Consider the following 19,931-nt stretch of genomic DNA (forward strand, 5'->3'; position numbering starts at 1 on the left):
GTTTCATTATGTTCTAGATCCAGCTGGAACTTTACATGCACAATGAAAAGAAGAGACAAATTTATAAAATACGGCATAGCTGAACTCATAAAGGGATAATTCACCCAAAAATCATCCCGTCAGTTTAAACCCGTATGACTTTCTTGTGATTAATATAAAAACAAATGTTAGGCAGGACACCCATGATCCTATTTGTGATACAGTTACATGTTAAAATGACCAGGGGCTGTCAAGCTCTAAATATGACAAAAATATTTAAAATCAGAAGACTTAAAATATACAGTAGCAAAGGAGTCACTATTTACTCCAACTTATCTCTGTTTGTGTTCCATTGAAGAAAGAAAACCATACCATGTTATTTTACAAAGAACCCAATGTGTCAAGCAAACATTTACATTTTACGTGTACCAGAAAAACATACATTTTCAATATTTAAATCACAGAAGTGGTTCATTAATTTTGACAGTCATGAAGATGCATAGTCCTCTATCTGACCCAAAAAGCTATGTAAAAGTAGTCTTTCAAAAGGACCTGTCCATCATTTTGCACTAAAATAACCTGCACATTAACTATAGTGATTCTCGAGAAAGTGCTGTAGTTACTTTACTGGCACTATACACACAAACTAATGATGACTGAATGATGGAATGCACAGTTTGTAGAGCATGTACATTTATGGCTCTGTGTGCGGCTGTGCACTGTAGTCCGAGTGGGTTTAATTGTGTTTACAATATGAATAAATGTGTGTGCTGTATATGCCTGGTATAAAACACATTCTAACCATGACTCACCTCCCAAGCTCCACACTAAAATGAAAAATCAAGCCACAAGTGTGTTTCTGGTCAACGTTTTGCAGTCAGTTGTAAGTGGGAGCTGGGGGAGAATAATAAACAATAGTGGTCTGAGGTGCCCCAGGAGTAAAGCTCCCCTTGGCAGATCTGGGAGGCGCTTTATAAATTAGAAACGAGTCTAGCAGCCAGGTGCACCAACAATAGCTGCCTGAGCTGCTTAGCTGGCAAACCCCATCCTCCCACACCCCCACACTTACACTCTTTCAGCCCGCGTTTCTCTCTGAGCACCCCCTCTTCTTGGTGTGTGAGGGGTCCGGGACAGCTTTGCGCACTTGCGTTCTTCAAGTCCCGCCAGGAGACACCTCTAAGAGAGAAGGGAGTTACAGAGAATAGCAAGTATGTCAGTTGCATATTTAAGCCAAGATAAAGCTGCTTTTGTTTGATCATGTTTTGTTCTGGCAAATCATAAATTATATGGCATATATGTAATGTACAATTACATATATTACAGTTCCCTCAGACTGAAAGCTTTAGTGTCGCTCGTTTCAATAAAACACTCAACTATCCTGTACATTTATGTCTCTGCAGTAATGCTACTATTTTAATTTCCCTGGTCACTTAACACTTCATTACTCAATGTAATGTTTATGGCTAATTTAAAGAGAGTTCAACCCCTTAACCTTCATTCCCTGTCTGGTTTTTGGAATGCTTAAAGGTGAACGCTTCAGGCTGTAAATTACCTTTACTTTTAGGGTTTTGGTAAATCCAAAGGAATCCAACAAAAGCAACACAGAACACTGAACTTTCAACTGAAAATCCTGCACTGAGGAAATTTCATTTTTTCTTTCTCTTGAAAACTCGACGTCAGTACACAGGAAACTGTTCAATAAAACTCTGGGTTTGCCAAATTGCGTCCTTTTTTCCAGCAACAAGAGACTAGACTCTAACAAATAATGGAACATTAAGAACTACTAAAACATTCTTATTAAATAGCTATTTGTTCCACAATCTATAGGATTTAAGGTGGTTTTAAATTAAGTATCTAATTTTTAAGTATGACATGCATTTGTGATGAGGATATGACATTATATTTCACAAAGCTGATATGTTTATCCATTTATTCATATCAATTTATACTCTTTTTCTTGAAATTTTTATATTGTATTCCTATCAAGCAACAATGAGCATTAAAACATAAAAGTGATAGACTAAAATATTTTTCACTAGCTAATATTTGTGATCATTGGCAATGTAACAGACAGTTTCCTGAGTTACATTATTATTTATTCAAGTCAGGAATTAGCAATAAAATGTAGGTCAAAAAAATGGCACCACTTTTAAGATTGACATTTTGTTGGGATCCTCATATTGAGCTTGTCATGGGTTGTTTACTTTTGCTTCATGTGCTTCACCACAAAACTATCATTGCCAATCTGTTCGTAGGCTCCAAAGATTGTCTACATAATTTGATTTAACAAAAATGTTGAACTCTTGTCATAGAAACTGAATGAATGATATACACAAGAGAAAACATTTTTTTCTTTTCTCTTCTCAGGTCAACTGTACCAAGGCATGACCAAAATCTTCACATCTAGGAATTCAGTCGGATCAAATGAGTGTGTCCACTTATCAAAATATCCAGAGTTGCTGGAAAGATCAGACCTCCCACGTAGCACTAGAACTCTGTTTTGGATCCATCTTAGCCACTGCATGAAGATAAGTAGCACTTACAGTTTATATTATGCTTTTAAAATTTGCAGATGGTTTTTTCCAGCTTAATCAGCATTTATTTATTCAAGACGTTGCCTGTTATCTATTCCTGGACATTATGAAGCACATTCCTATGTGAGAGAGGAGTCAGAGACCAAAGGTGACTGGGAAACGCAAAGCACCTTAGCATTCTTTGATGCAAACATTTTACATAAAGTAATCATAATATCTGTAAGGAATCTGAACCATCTCCCTCAGACTGCTTCATGAAAGCACTGACTTTTAAGTATCATTTTGGTTTTGTAAATAAACGCGGTACAATCAGGGGCGTAGGAACGGCCTAAAAAGTTTTTTCTTTTTTTTTTTAGGTTTCTAATTCCATCAGCCTTTCTTCACTGCCTGTTAAACATCTGTCAATCAAGCGTCATGAATCAAAATGCATGTTTTACATATTAAACTGAACATGGGCTGATAGTGGTGTTTGAGACATTACTGGTCATTCTGTGTGAGAAAAAGTAATAATGAGATACCCACTTACACGTCGAAGACATCTCTATTTTGCTCACGCCCTTTTCTTCTGGAAGCTCGCAAACTGTCAGCAGCTGAGTGTCTGTCTGTCCTGCCTTATGAATATTAAACAATTTGTTCATCGAGCTGACGTCAAAACGCGGAAAAATGTGAGTAGCTACTAGCCAATAGGATTACCGTTTGTGCGTTAGTCCCGCCCTCAAACAAGGTTTTGCACCTGAGTAGTCTATGTAAGATAAACTAGTTGCAATACCTTCAAATGACCAAATGGCAGAAATGTAACTCTAACGTACCACCTACTTTATGGTGTGTCGAGCTTTTTGCTTTTTGTATAGTTTATATATAACAACAAGGTAGTATATCATAATACTAATTATTTAGATTAATTTTAAACACACAAAACAACCTGTTATATGGATTATGCATCTAACTTATTAGCCCACGTTTTTTCTTGATTAAAACCATGATGTTTGTCTTAGCATATTTCCATAGCATTTATTGTTATTCAGACTCCTCTTGCTGATGTTTTGCAATTGTAAACTCTAATAAACCCCACGTGGATTTAGCAAATTTGGTCTGCTAACAAAAACTAATTAAAAGCAGAATGGTGTTGTCTGACCTTTGGAAACAGAGAGAACGTTTTAATCAAAGATTGTTTCCTAAGAAGGCAAAGCTGCATCCTGACTTTTTCCAGTCTTTTGAAGACAGCTGCAGTAACTATGACGGGGATGAAACCACATCTGAAATACATTTTGCAGTACTAGGTCATTTACTAAAACCATATGTCCAAAGATTGGTCTTGGTATTATTCTTGCATTTTTCATTCTTGTAGGTTTTTCTGTTGAGATGCACACAAAAGTAATTTGCTTTTATTTCTTACCGGCATTAACAGGAACTCTGCATTTATTGCTATATTACTAATAGTTCTGTGATTGCACATCACACCAATCAGTCTGACTTGTTTCGCTGACTGATTTAACATGTTAGTTGATCAGTTGATGTGGTTTATTGTTACCTTAAAAGTGAGTCATTGTGCGCCAAGAGTGCTAGGCTAGACCACAAAGAAAGACTATTAAAATGTATTACTTATTTTCAGAGCATTCACTATCAACATTAAAATGTATCACTTCATATGCCATTGTTAAAACAGCTCTGTCAGCACCGACTGATGTGTGTATAGCTGGTATGGATATGCCATCATCCAAGACCAACTTTGTGAAATCAGTTTGACAGCTGAAACATAAAAGATTTGTTAAAGTTATTGTTTCATATCACAACCATATTTAAACAAATAAGAAAAGCATGCCTAGGTTGGGATTCTTCTCAAAACACTACATAGATAAAATGAAGCATAAAAACAACAATTATCTGTATTTGGCAGTCATGTCTGAGGATGCAGACAGTTTGATTAACTCTGACAGTCTATTGTACTCATCCATGCAATAGTTTCCAGAGCATGGCACATAAATCATCTGAAACATGGCAGTGAAACCGGCGTTTATTGAACTTGTGCTCATTGTTGATATAAGACTGTTGCAACATTCCAGACAAGATTAACATGCTCGAAAAACATGCAGTAAGAATGAATACTGCATTTTATTATATATTTATACATTTTGAAGTCATTTCACTTTGTGAATAATTTATGTTGGCCACAGTATATGTAGTCTTTTCTCTCTGATTATGTACCAGTCTGTGTTTGGCCTGAACTTTCCAGCTGCTACCTGTCATGGCATAGCCCTCATTATGAAACGTCCCTCATAGTGTATCATAGTTCACAAAATTCACAGATCAACTCAAATCAACTAAGCAAAATAAATGAAAAATAATCTGATTGTGCAAACTGAGTTTTGTAATGGTGTGATTGGGAAGTTTTTTTTACATATTGACCACTTAAATTCTCTGCATTGGACATTGACTGTAAATGACCATGACACACACACACACACACACACACAAACATATATATATATATAACACTTTGAATAACTAGTTTAATAAAGACTGGTGTGCAAAAGACATTAACATTTTTATAGTCTTTATTTTATATTTGTGCTAGAATTTTATGTTTAAAATGATTGGCAACATAAAAATGGGAATTGAGAAACATTTAAACTAATAGTGCTATGCCACAACAAGATTATAACTTTTAAGGAAAACAGGAAGCAACACTTCAGCACTTCAGCATTTCAGACAAAACTGTGGACTAAAATGTCAAGAGCTTTGCAAAACCTCCTTTCACCTTCGACGCTAACAGCATTATGCACTAATTACATTAAATTGTGAGATTACATGGAAAAATGTCTTGTAGCAATGAACATTTGTATCAGTATTGTTTATGGTATATGTTATTGAGTAGGCTACTGTTCTTTTATAATAATTTTACTAGTCAGAAAACAGTTTGTTCTACAGCAGATAAAGTATAGGCCTATGTATACAATAATCTATTATCAAACATGTCTATAATCAACTCAGTTATATGGGATTGGGCAGCTCAGTTTGTCATAAAAATGGCTTTAGCAGTGCAATAAATGTTATGCATATACATCTTGCCAGTAATTAAGCAAAGCAGACCTCTTAAACTTCACCAGAGTTAACAGAGAACTGCCAAACATGTTTGATTACCGAATGGTTCAGGTCACAGAAAGGTCTGTGACCAATGCACATTGCAAAATAATGTTGTCTGTTCAACTTGGAGTAACTCCAGCAAAATAGACTCAATATGCCTAAAGAAATGGCTTATATGGTATGTAATTTCACAGTGTACACAATTGTATCAATACATTTCAAAGACTTTTGGCAGAGAACAATGCTTCGAAAATCTGTTGTAATATGTTTCTTAAAAATTTTTAAAAGAAAAGGGTTAGGGTTGAATTGCAGGTGAATTCTGATCATTTTACAACATATTATCAACAGTTTTAGATATATACAAAAGTGATTAGTTGGTTGTGGTGGAGAGATTGTCTACTGTATCTTTCATTATCTTTTCAGTCTTAAACAGCACAGATCGAAGACAAAACACCTCAAGTGTTTGATCTATAAAATACATGGGAAATATATATATATATATATATATATATATATATATATATATATATATAGTACATGAACAATGGAATAAAACAATATTACGCATTGCCTGGATGTGCAAGTTCATAAAGTAAGTGGGAGCTCTAAGAATGCTTATTTGAAGACCTTCTCAAAGGCAGGACACTTGTGGCTTTTGAGTTTTTTCATGGTCTTTTTTAACTCCTTGCTGTTTTTGTCCCACTTGTGAATGCCGGTGAGAAGGTACTGTTTGTCCACCTTGCGTCCCATTATAAGGTACATGTTTCCAAGATTTTCTAGCTGCGTGCAGGGGCAGTCGGCGCCGTTCTTCAGGTACAGAGTGAGTTTCTTCAGGTCCTTCTTCTTCAAAGGGCCCAGCTTTACAGGTTTTTTCCTCTTCTGCAGGATCACCTTGCGATCCGAGTTTTCCCGTTTGACTTCCTTGATCTTGGTCTTTATGGCTAAAGAAAACAGAGATTTGGATAAGGTTGAGAATATGGATAAAGAAAAAATTGAAAACTGTGATCAGCTTTCTGAAACTTCTACAGTGGGTGGAGAGGAGACTGAAGATTACATCATCCTGCCAGTAAATATTAGTTTTTGATATTTCTTCAAATAAAGCCTTGTGTTTATTTCCATAATGACATGTGGATTTTGAGCTGCCTGGAAAAGCCCCCACAATGTTTTTAAACTGCTCCCACCTACTTCCTCTGTTGTGGTCTATAATATTGCAAAGCTTCGTTCAATCTTGCATCGTATCCCTGAACTGTGCAGCATTTTCTGATCCACACAAAGTAATCTAATTCCTCAGGCCATATGCTAGGTTCAGAGAGGCCAAGAAGGGTTTGGGTTGCAAGGGGTATCGCTGACGGTTCCCAAATGTCCAAGGCCATAAAAGAGAGATTAGAGTGCTAGGTAATGCAGGGGACAAAAAGAGATGGAGGAATGGAGAAAAAATATGAGGAGAAGGTGTAATCAATATCAGGCCTGTCTTCTCTGCCAATGGTCTCAGGGCAAAGCCATCATGATACTGGTCTCTCTGTCATGAACACCGTCAAGTTCAAGAAAAAGCATTGATATCCTTGCAAACCAAAACCGCTCTCATTGCAATATTCTTTTCCCAGGGGGCAAGAATGTCCCAAATTGCAGCTTCACTGCCCTCTGCCCCTCTAGATGTAACTGGATACTAAGTTTTGTTCCTTTGAATACCTCTCTTATAAGCTTAGGGCAATTAGTCAAAGGAAGTTTTCTAGATGGATATATTGGCTGTAGGTGGAATGGTTTCCCATTCAACTGCATTTCCACTGGAAAAAAGCACTAAAATAACCAGGGATGCACTGATAATTAAAATTCTGGTTGACAAGCCGAAAAATAAATAAATTAACAATAAAAACAAGAATAACTAATTTTAAATGCTAGAAATGAATTTAGCCATCACAACTTAATGTGTAATATGAAAACAGATGTTCATTTTGTTATGTGCTAAAGATCAATTAAATATAAATAATTCATCTTAAATTTTAAGATTAATTTTAAGAGACCATTGTTGGACTACAAAGGTAATCTAAATGTAAAATGGGGGGGGGGTTAGCATGCCATTAGCAATTAAATATTTAATACCAATTGATACTGCTAAATAAAAAACAATATCTAATATCAACCTACACAGCTCAGCATACAAATATAGCTAATAACTCATATGGTGTATTCATAAATGTAACAGAAAATGGTTGCAAAATCCTCTGCAAAGATTTCATAAAATGATGTACCTTATCAGACTCTTGACTTTGGGGAAAACATGGGGAAATTCTGTCTGACCATTTAACTCCTGGTTTAATCTTACTCCACATTCTTAGATTTGCCTTAATCTGTCTGATCTGTCAGTAAACTCTCTTTAACCTGTTAATCTTTTCATTTCCTTAACCTTCCTATGCACGAGTCAGCTCCACGGTGGTCTTGCCAGATTGAAACTTCAATGGCTGTTCCTCCCTCACACTGCCTCACAGGTGATTTTTTTTTCTTCTGGGTTAACGATGGAGAAACATGCGGAGCATAACATCTTATCAACTTCAACAGTCTAACATCAGTGACCCACAAGTGAACTTCAGGCAGTCTGCCACCTACAGAAGAATTTGGTCCAATTAGCAGACCAATCCTGGAGACCTGTGGAAATGAGCAGACATCGGGTTTGAGATTTACTGCTAATTATGTTTTAACAACCTGATCAGTCTCCATTGGCTGTCATTGAGCAGACCACAATGAAACTAAATCCTCCTCATATCCTCTTGAACCTTGACATATATATATCCTCTGCAGCCTGGAACATGAAAAATATATTGCTTGCTTATTGCCAAGGGAAGTTAAAGTCCCCCATGGGGACCCCATTTAAGTCATGAGAGCAGCTCTTCACACTGTTACACTGTTATTCAAAGTGCTACATGATGAAATGCATTTTAGTCAGCATCCCACAACCTCATATCTCACACCTCCTCACTTCTAATTGACTCTTGCAGAAATAAGACAGTTTTCCAAGTATTATTAGTGCACATGGAAGGGATTACAGCTTGATCTGAAGTCTATAAAGGAGCTTAGTGTTTGATGAATTAAAAAAAATGGTCTGAAGGTTAAAGAATTATCAAGTCAGGCCGAGTCTTGCCTACCTCCCACAACCACTTTATCTTAGTCCAAATCCCACTTTAATTCCACCGTGAACTCCATTTGCACCCTTTGTTTGTGAATTTAATCCTTACAAATGCAGGTACATGGGTACAGCTGAAAACTTTCAGATGTAGCTTTACAGCTAATACGTGTAAGACCACACTTTCCGAAAAATAACAATGGGAAAGCTATAACAGGGTTAGGCTCACTTGTTCTCTGTAATCCAGTGTCTTGAAAAGGGCATGCCACAATAAAGCACCATATAAATCAAGCCGTTTGAGATGCCTTTCCAATCTTCCTCGTAGTGATAAGACACTATCAGTAAACGAGGGGGTGCTGACTGGCATACCACACTGCAAATACTTCACAGATAGATCTGCATCAGTAAAACCAGTATACTGAACCATGTGAGGATAGTAAACAAACACTGCGTGCCAAGATCACACATAATTGTTGCATTCACACAACATACTACAAAAACACGAAGCAGCCACCATTTCTAAACACAGGCAGTGGATCAGATTCTAAACACAAACCCAGGGCAGATAATGTCTCAATCTCAGATGGTCCAAATAAGTACTTCATGCTTGAAAGCTCTGGTAAATATTTGATAAATAAGATATAAACAAAGAAAGCATATCTCAGAAATCGTGTGGTCACAATCAGTGTTCTTTCCAAACTGAAATGAATCATTTTTGAAAGTATTTACATTTCATATGTGAAAAACTATGCTTTAAAAACCTTTTAACCTTTGTCCCTGATCTTTGACCTGGCTTCCTCTGTCGTTTTGGAGACATGTCCACAGTCAGATGTAACGATGTCATAAAATCAGTAGGGAGAGTTTGGGCTGAAACAATTCACAAACATAGCACCTGTGGCTCGGGGCTGAGCTCCAGTTAAAATGGTGCTTTTACTACAGTTTTACTACAGGGAAGCTGAGCATGCATCACTGAACACGGGATAGACAGCCAACTTAAGTTTGTTAATGCGGTATTGTTTTGGAGATACAGAAAAACAACGTTTTTCTTCTGTTTCCATATTCTTCAAATATCTAAACTTTAATAGGATTTTCTGAGTATCCAGGGCTGTTCAAAATTACTTAAAGCAATACTTCACAGTGTGAACCCTGTCTTCATTCACTGTCTGTCTCTGGCAATATCCCGGAGAATTAATGTAGTGCTGAGGTCACAGAGAGAGTGTCAGTGGGGTCGGTTTACATAAAGCTGACCAGAGAAAACGGCAGCTTTCCAGAAATAGCTTACCCATTTCAAACACTGAATGAAACTTTATGGTTTTGTCAGAGGCTAACCAAAACCAGCTTTTGTTTTCCTCTTCAGAAGAAAGCAGGAAGTCACTCTCGCACTGCTCTCCTTTTGTTGAGGTAACTCCTGCTGTGATTGGCCTTAATGGCTGCAGTTACAGGCTCATTCAACAGTCCTTGTTGTTAACCATCTTCAAATATAAATGTGCAGACACACTGAAAATCCAATAACAAGAAATTAAACCCAACAACAATCTTAAGATTAGGGAAAAACACCACCAATGTACCAAAAGTATGAGTCTCTTATGTTAACTAAGGCAGCATTTATGTGATCAATAACAACATCAACATTGTCAAATATGATTAATATTATAAAATATTATATTATAGAATATATTTTTATATATTCTAAAATATAATGTATGTACATTTAAAAAAAAATTAAACTGTGTTTATTTGAAATATTTTGTAATGTGATAAATTTCTTTACTGTCACTTTTGATCAATTTAATGCATGTTAAATGCATGTATTCATTTCCTTTTTTTTTTAAAATGTACTGACCATCTGAATATTGTAACAACGTACAGTTGTTCGAATACCGTGGGCTAACTAGAGCTAAGCTAGACTGTTTATTTTAACCTAACGGCTAGCAGGGTGGTAGCACCTACACGGCGCGACTTACTTTCGCTAGCGGGGAGAGCGAGCACTCGCGTCCCATACACCGCACGACCATGAGTGTCTCTGTTTGTGAAGAGTTATCAACAAACCAGCCAACAGGAGGCAATAGTGTCTGTTACTCTTTAATTTCAGAACTCAATATTCAAACTTACACTGGCAAGGCCATATCACAAGTCACTCCCCTACACATCTCTCTCCATGACGGTGACAGTCACCCCTTTTTATAACATGGCAGTAAATGAACCCGAATCAACTCAAATTAACTTAGACATGAACATGTATAACATTACTAATAAAGGAACTCAAACATCTTGCTTAAATAACTCATAATTGAACGTTAAACAAATTCCCATGATGCACCTGGCTGCCAGTGCTGACTTACGGGTCATTACAATATATTATATCAGAAAAAGCGCTAAGCATCCCAGACATGTAACGTGATATATATAGAATGGACAAAATCCAGTAATAATGAGAAGGAAATTGTTGGTAATAACAACAAATATATACTGGACACTCTAGTTTACTCCAGTGACCAAAGAGCAAACTCAGACTTAGTCAGTGTCTGCCCAGAGGTCAACCCCTGGGCTGTTGTCACATTCAGACAGGAGAGCAAACATCACAATTTAGAGCTGTTAGTAACAGCCAAATAAAGACTTTAGGGCTTCTGTGAATTACCTCAATTCATTAGTTAAACAGTCGTGGCCTCTCAAAAGGTAATCCAAGCCATGACATAGATTTACATGGGTTAAAACATTCTGCTGCTGCTATTTTAACTGTTTAAAACCATTGCATTGTACTATTAAAAGTGGATTTGGCAGTCAAGACAGTCAAATATGTGCAAAATAACAAAATCGTGATCCAGTAACTCTAAAGTGCTTGAAACTGTCCCAAAAGCAGTGTTAATGGACGTGAAATAAAATATCATTCTGGCACTCACCATTCATGGCTAAAGAAAGTTATGTCTCAACATGATGACTTAACACTGGTGAAAGGTTAAAACTTAACGAAACTGAAAGATTTAATATACCGGTAAGCAAGTCATTATATATTTAAAAAATTAATTGCTATGGTTTCCGCTTCTGGAAGAATAAAGTTTTCCCTCATTATTCTAACCCAAGACCATGAGAACTAAATTTAAGATGAGCAAAACATTAAACTACAGGCTGCTGCTGGGGAAGCTGAAAGAATAGGTGAATACCTTTGGGTTAAGACTGTGTGGTTTTGGCTGTTCTTTCAAACTAATATATATCAGTCTTGGATCTCTTTCCTGCCTACTCCATTTCCAGAATACAGAAGATGAGAGGGGAAGATGGGCTGCAGTCTTGGCACGTTCAGTATGTGAGTGCAAGATACAATGAATGTGCATTTTTTCCGTGCGTATAGGCATGCGTGATGTACTCTATGCACTGATGTTCTTACCAAATTCACTGGCACACATGTGCTCCAGAATCACATCCGTTTTCATTTCATTGTCACAAGGAGGACAAACTGGAGAGTATCCTAAAACAGAGAAAATGCAGTCAGAGAAATTCACCATCGATATCAAAATACGGAGTAATTCTGACCAAATGTTTTTATTTTTCGTCTACTTTGGTGTTTATCCCAAATTGTTTTTGTGTGTGAATTACTTTGGAAGGTTTGCAACTGGCTTTTAACAGCGGGGAACCAATCACAGTGCAGTTTTCTTTCAAAAAGAAAAGAATCCAAACTTGTTCAACTTTCTTTAATTATCTCCCCGTCAGGCAGGCTACGGGATTTTCTCCTGGCTTTCCTCTATTTTTGGAAGAGCCTGTTAGACATTCTGTGCTTTGAATTGTTAGTTTACTTCTTTTGTTTGGCTTGCTTTTCTCACAGCACTAAAATATTAGAATCAAGCCTTTTTACATAGACATTAAAATGTTTGCTTGTTTCTTTCTCTGCCTGTCACATGGTAATTTGACATGAACGAATTTGATCTGCAGAGTTTACATTTGTATATAAACCACTGTTACAAGTTGGTTAGAAAAAGGAGGCACAGGACAACACCCTAATAACTGGGGCTGACTGTAATTAGGACAACTATTGTTCCACAGATGCCTCCCTATAGTCATTGAAACAGAGAAATTAACCCTTGAAAGTAAATTCTCTTAGTACCTTTTAAGATTTAAAATTAAATTCTAAATTCAAGCATTATAATCTACTTCTGTAAACTTTTGTCTTTATTTATGCTATTTGACAAATTTTGGTTTTTCATTTGCATCTATTTAATAAATTATTGTGGAAGTTGCACTTCAGTTTTTACAGCTGTTGGCAAGGAATTTTAAACGTTTTTAAAAAGCCCCATGTTTTCATAATGTAAGCTGTCAGTGGATCAAAAATGCAAAAACTACTATTTTAAAGCAGTGCTGCATTTTTGTATGGTGATGTCGGCAGTAAACTTAAACTACCCTGCGGAGAGTTTCAATTTCAGTGGCTCTTGTTGAGTGTTACTTTCTCCACATGTATTATTAGCACAGAATCACAAGAAAACAGCGGACAAATGGTTAGAGCTAATCCCTGGTAGAGAGTAGGAAGAGAGGAAATGCTTTCTTCTCTTTAACCCAGCACTGCTTGAAGCTTACATTGAGTCGATATGTGAGGGAGGGTCTAATGTATCTGTGGCATTGGGTTCATCTGACCGTGATGCTGACAACATGTGATAACAGCTGACGGGATCTCTGTGGGATGCTTATTAATTGAACTTCTCTGGTATTCGGACTTCCAAGCCACCATGCTAGTGATCTCTCACTCAGGACTGTGCGTCACTAACAGCAGGCTAGGGCAGATGGCTGAAGTCACAAAAGTATCTTCTCTCAGTGTGGTACATCGTTCTGGCACAGTCTGTTCATTCTAAAACACCATGCTGTAACTTTTGAAATGGAAATTCCCTTGTAATTTATGAGCCATCTACATAAGCTAGTTGTACTTTCCCTTGTCTGGGACATACGACTATAGGGCCTGAGTGTTTCCATAGGGAAAGTCTGACTGGTGCCAGATGCCCTGACTTACCTAGTAAGACAGTCCGCATGACTACAAGAAGATACACTATAACATACCTAATTTGCTTTCAATTATAGGGGAGGTTTTTAACAGTATGAGTCTTTTTAAGAGTATGGATATGTATTTATTTTCTAAACACTGACAATTAAAATTTTCTGCTTTAGTGCCGCCAGTAAATAAAAGCAGCTGTTCAAATCTCTGCCTTTGTCTGAACTAAAGTACTATCCTACTACATTACCTTATGAATAAACAACAACAGAAAAACCTTGTTATCAGGCACAGTGGGGAAGCCTGGCAAAGTTCTTGCTAGTGTCGTATTGAAATAGCATTACATTTACTGAAATAATAGGGTTAATCCTGAATACAGTGACTTATTTTAAGTCATTTTACAAAAAGAAACTGCACTAAAGAAAAGTATTTATTCTCCAAATTAGGTGCTGCATTTGCGAAATAACACCAAATAAATAGATATGTACTGGTCTGTTGTTGGAACACATCCCAGTGTTGTCCTGTAACTCAGCTAACACCCTGAAATCAATTGCTACCAGCTGCTAAACAAGCAAAAACTCAGATATTCATACCGAGAAGCCCCATCCCGTGTGTCCTCTACAGATGTTAAGGTAAGGAACGTGTTACCTAGAAATGTTCCCAAAACTAAATCATTTGTCAAATCAGACACAAACACAAGGTATTGGGCTGAAGGCAACAAAAGGTGTGATAAGTCTAGATGAAAACCCCCAAATGGACACCAGTCCCTGAAATAACATTGGAACTGCCGTTAAAAAGTCTAGGTGTTACTTCTCACACACAGCAAAAGGGTGAAAGGTTGTAAAGTACGTAAAATTATACTAAATGTATACAGTAGACATTGAAACAGTCAGTATAACCTTACGTGTTTATCAGCATAAAAAATAAATTGATATTTGCAAAATAATTAGAACTTTTTGCATGTCAAAATATGCATCTTGGTACATTTATTTGACAGGGTTTTGATTAGCCAATAGCTACACGTTTATTTTAGCGAAATCACACTTGATTTAAATGTATACATTTCCGTGTTAAGTAATCTGGACTTACCAGAGGGCTTCGAGGCCTCTGTGGCATTGGGGGCACTGATGCACACATCACCTGTCGGAAACTTCTCGCAAGTGAGCATCTCAGGCCAGGGGAACCCAAATGCTTCCATGATGGGTGTGCAGCCATCACGCACATTTTCACAGAGCCAGCGGCAAGGGTAGATGGGCCTCTCCAGGCACACAGGCGCAAAAAGGGAGCACAGGAACAGCTGAGTGCCCGGGTGGCAGTTCTTGTGCACTAGGGGCACCCAACTCCCAGCCTGCTGTTTGACCTCAGATATACTCTCGTGCTCCAGCAAGTTGGGCAGCAGCATCTGGTTGTAGCCCACTCCATGACAGAGCTTCAGGTCTTCTGGGATGTCCATACACTGTGGAGGCTTGTCGTAGATACGGCCGTTATTGTAGTCTCCCTTCCAATCATACACATACTCAGATGTCTGGCCCAATGAGACCATTGGCATCATCAAGATGATGATCCTCAAAAGCAACAAAGATGCAAGGGACTTCATTGTGAACTCCTGGTCAGGATCCCCAGTCAATGCAGCCCCCAAAGCCGTGATCCTTGAGTGAAATGAAGTCCTCTTTGTCTAGAAAATGAGGAGGGAGAGCCAAATACCTCTGAATGTTACAAGACTTTGCAGTCAAGGTATTGAAGTTGTGGAAACTCCACCTCTGAAGCCCCGTAGCTGTTGCTGACTCACACGGCTGAGTTGCTTCAAATGCGCTGCGCTCGAGACCAGGGGAGACCGAGACCGCGTCGGCGACCAATAGGAAACTTTCTGCACCTTTTGCTTCTCATGTGTCAATCAAAGTATTCAATGACCCAGTGAATGAGCCAATATCCCCGCCCGCCTGCGTTTCTCACTCGCCTTCTGTGGAAACAGATCCTTAATAACTTCATTTCGATTACATTATTAGAAGCATTGAAATGCATGAGGAGTAACTCGCTGAAGGCTCAATATAATGACATTTACCATATTCTGAAAAGCCGACAAGAGCCATTACCTGAGTATAACGTGAATGCATTTTTAATTCCATGCAATATAATCTGCGTGGAATAATCTGGGCTACGTAATACTGATTTTCTTGTTAAACCGTCATATAGGTATTCTTTTCACAGAGCGAGCGTTTAAAGGTGTATATAATTTAATAAGACTTTATTTGCTCTGCGTTCGTGGTCTCATTTGTATTTCAACGAGCCAAATTAAGTAAAAATGTCAAGTTTGAAATCGCACGACGAATGTTAGCTCTGTTGTTTTGCTAATCACATTGGTTGGTGAGATAATGAAGTCTGAAGATAGCTCAGGGCTCATTACCACCAAACTCCCGTTGTCAAGACATTTTATAAAGCAAGACGGTCATTATAATGTGCTCAGCACCGTTTAACTTCAACTAAGAGTAAGAAAACGTTAGAATACATGCTAAATATTTTCTCAACTCTGTAACGTTAGAAAATTAGGAAGTTGTCAGGATAGATAAAATGTGTGTACATTAAAACACATTCAGTCAAATGTTATTTTCCTTCTTAGTTTATTTTTAAAAGACGATTAAACCACCACAAAGCGGGTGATACTCCTGGTAATTATTATTATTTTTTTTACAACAATTAATTGGCCATCGCTATATAACTTAATTTACTTTACACAGCACAATATTAACCCTATAAAGCACACTCTATCGTTTGTTACATTAATTTCTAAGCCCTCTAAATATCTTCTGGGTTGTGACTGAGATTTCATACTACTTTCTTGAAGTAAAATTATAAAAATGTCCACCTTAAGGTTGTGGCATGTGTGTTTTTGATGGAAATTGAATAAAGTAAATGCAAAATAGCTTTTATATTATCAGTTTTTCAAGATAAGCATTTAGGCTACTGATCATAAAACTAAACATTAAGATATATTCTCACTAAGATTTATTATTGAGAAATGTAAAGTGACAACTTATATTTATATGTATTTTATGCAAGTAATCAGAATTCTCTTCTAAATCTTTTTAGTCATATAAATAACAAACTAATTGATTCTAATCTACTAATTGTATTCATTTTTATTTATTATTATTTGGGCCTCTAAATATAACAGATTTTTACAACCATGACTGTTATTATTGTAATTATAGGTGATAATTACTGCTACCAGAATAAGTCCAACTGGTGACACTTTTGATTTTCAACTTTTGACAAACTAATATATTAGATTAAATATGCTGACTCTGTATTTGTTTATTTACTTCAGCAGCCTTCAGGAAAAAAGGATAAATTACGATAACTGATATCTAGTTTGTCAAAATGATTGAAAGAAACACCATAGGCTTCCTTTCCACAAACACTACTTATGCATAATCTCTTATAGCATGAAACAGGCTACTATATGTTTCTATGAATTTGGAGATTGCACTGAGATTGCACTTCATCTGTGCTAAACTAAACAACATGAGCTACATGATGGTAAACCTATCTGAAAGATATAGGGCTAAAACAGCAAAAGTGTCAGGAAAAGGGAGTTCTCGCTTATCGGAAGAAACAACGTGAAGCCCTTAACAGCTTTTCGACTGAAGCATTTTTCAGCCAGCACCTTTCCAGAGAATTTCTTGGCCGGCGGGTTGGCTGGCCTGGGAGCTTAGGGAGTCTCTTAAGCTGAATAAATGAATGCCTTTTCTGTTTGTATAGCCTCTGGTATAGGGAGGAAAAGGTTTGATCAAGCTAATATCACACAGAGAGATTCCTGCATGAATGCTAATTGAATGGCTGTGAGTGGAAAAGTGACCCAACAGTAGGCCTCTTAACATAACATTTAAACTTACAAAGCAAAACTGTGGTGGTTGTATTGAGTGCCCATTGGACCTTATGCAAAGTGGTTTCCTCAGCCACAATAGAGATCATTATCAGTAAAATGCGCATGCGGGTACACGAAAGGTCTAAGCTTATACTAACCAGAGCACCTAAACACAGCAACTTTCCTAATTTAAAGGAGAATGGATGGCTAGATGCATTAATGTGATGATGCATAATGGGAGGTCTTTGTCTCCCGTTTGTAGAGTTCCACGCCCATGTGTGAAAAGGAAGAATTCTTAATTAAGTTACTCAACAAATTGCATCAGGACTTATTAAACCTGTGTCACAAGCATTCCAGAGTAGCTCATGTGTTCTGATAAATTGAAAATACGCATGCCACTTGATTTACTCACAGCTTATCCCACTTTAATATAATTAAAGACTAAGGCCTCATTTAAAATAATGTTGTCCTGACACCTCCTGGGGAATTCACAAGATTGTATACCACATTTCCACATTTTACACCAACCTGTGAGTGCTTGTCTGCATGTGTTGCAAAGCCAATGACTAACATGTACAGATAGCTTAAACTTTCATGTTGAGATGAGGAAACCGAGAGAGAGAGAGAGAGAGAGAGAGAGAAGGAAATAGCCATTCTTACACTCCTGTTGATTTAGGCTGAGAGATTCATTTTTTATATGTCACATGTCAAGTTATAAAACATGTTCACACTCCATCATCACTCAGTAGGGAGAAAGCATTCAGCTTTACCATAGAGAAATGGATTCTGGTTTATTGCTTGTCTCTCAAGGCTCAGCTGGACTTGAATCGGTTGCTTTATTTGTTTCTTTGTTAAGGCTTGTCAAATGAGTTGAAGCAGAGTGTCATCCTTGTGCCCTTTGGGGGTTGGCTGCTCTGTAAATCTTTAATTTTATGGTTTAAACTAGGCCCAAATTACTAATTAATTATAGCCAACTCTTTCTTAGTCACATTGATTGCCAAGGTTTGATCATAGCAACCATTATATTTACAAACAAACAACTAGTTTATGTAGGAGAATGTGGGAGAAGGAAAAAGTAACTGCATAGTGAAAAGGAAATAATGACAGTTGAGCGTTAGTACTCAAAAACCCCTTGAATGTGAAGCCATATGAATCTTATGAAGAGGACTCAGGACCCTCAAGCTGCTTTGGGTGATGTATTTTAAGTTGATCTTTGCAGGAGACAGCATTTAAAATATTCATTTTTAATTGGGCATAGCAATTAAATGCTTTTTCTGTAACCCACCATAACATCTCCAGGGCTTTTCGGAATAAAGAGACAATATATCCACCACACTGCACCGCAGACTTTCAGAAAGTTTGCCAAAAAGTAAAAGATGGACTCACAGACATTCGCAGTGTTCTCTCCAGCCACCGGCGAGGATGACAGATTGATTTGCACTGAGGAGAAAAGAGGAAAATGTGAGGAGCAGTAAAACAAACATGCTGTTACTTTTCTTTCACAGCTCAAAGCCAAGCAAAAGCAGAGAAAATCCCTTTCCTCTGAATACATTTAGGAGCCTGTACTGTGAAAGAAGTAACATTATAACTGATAACCACTCTAGTCTACCAACCCCATTTTTTTTTTTTTAAAGCAGTGATATCATAATCTAACTTTACAGGCATGATTACCATCTTGCATTTAATTAAATCAGCTCAGATTAGATGTGGGCATTTTCTAAATTTTATGTCCGTTTATAATCACAATACAATGACAGCATGCATTATAAACCAAGCCAAATGGAGCATAACAATATGACTGCATTTTATCTTCTAAGCCACTTGCAAGCCTTACCTTGGGCTTAAATGGTTATTATAATTTTGAATATTTCTTTGTAAAACAGCGGTTTTCGGTAAATGGGTTGTATATTGTTAAAAAAGGGTCACAGACAATGGGGATTAAACAATGTTAAATACAAATAATAAAATTCAACCAACCAGTCAGGATAGCTAGGCTTATCATAAATAAAAGACTTATCTGAGTTTTGAGTTATTAGCCTACATCTCTCAATCACAGCAGGCACTCATATCGAAACAGTTTTACACTCCAAAGAGCACCGCAAACTGAGCTTTCACCAAATCCATGTCAGAACATCTTAATAAATATGGGGAACGAGTTTGTGACTGGGAGGGAATGCTGGAGCTCAGAGCCATTTTGACATCCATCTGTTTATAATTACAGGAACCTCATGCCACCAAAGAACACACTTTTTCCCCGTCTGTATTTTACCACCAAAACATATTTTCATCTGTAAATCATATTCAGCTGGTTTGTTGTTTTATTTCCTTCTCCCATATAAGTGCTTCAATATTCCTGAGGGATTTTTTGTTTAATCTGATTTT

At 37.2% G+C, this 19,931-nt stretch overlaps 1 protein-coding gene across 1 annotated transcript; it reads right to left on the reverse strand.

Moving 5' to 3' along the window:
- Positions 1-5,050: 5,050 nt before the first annotated feature.
- Positions 5,051-15,520, reverse strand: LOC132141388 (secreted frizzled-related protein 1-like). The gene is made up of 3 exons (XM_059550850.1): positions 14,774-15,520; positions 12,098-12,178; positions 5,051-6,538 (listed from the first exon to the last, which is right to left on the reverse strand). Exons 1-3 carry the CDS (start codon positions 15,279-15,281, stop codon positions 6,213-6,215), a joined length of 915 nt encoding a protein of 304 aa, XP_059406833.1. The 5' UTR covers positions 15,282-15,520; the 3' UTR covers positions 5,051-6,212.
- Between the last annotated feature and the right edge of the window lie 4,411 nt (positions 15,521-19,931).

The sequence above is a fragment of the Carassius carassius genome, chromosome 5 (genome assembly GCF_963082965.1).
Source record: "Carassius carassius chromosome 5, fCarCar2.1, whole genome shotgun sequence".
NCBI lineage: Eukaryota > Metazoa > Chordata > Actinopteri > Cypriniformes > Cyprinidae > Carassius > Carassius carassius.

Bases quoted from the DNA above. Each gene is read 5' to 3' on its own strand.
- LOC132141388 (XM_059550850.1), bottom strand. From the start codon at position 15,281: ATGAAGTCCCTTGCATCTTTGTTGCTTTTGAGGATCATCATCTTGATG. The intron at 12,179-14,773 runs GTAAGTCCAGAT...TCTCTGTTTTAG, and splicing joins AGAGGCCTCGAAGCCCTCTG to GATACTCTCCAGTTTGTCCT. The intron at 6,539-12,097 runs GTAAGAACATCA...TGTTTTCTTTAG, and splicing joins CATGTGTGCCAGTGAATTTG to CCATAAAGACCAAGATCAAG.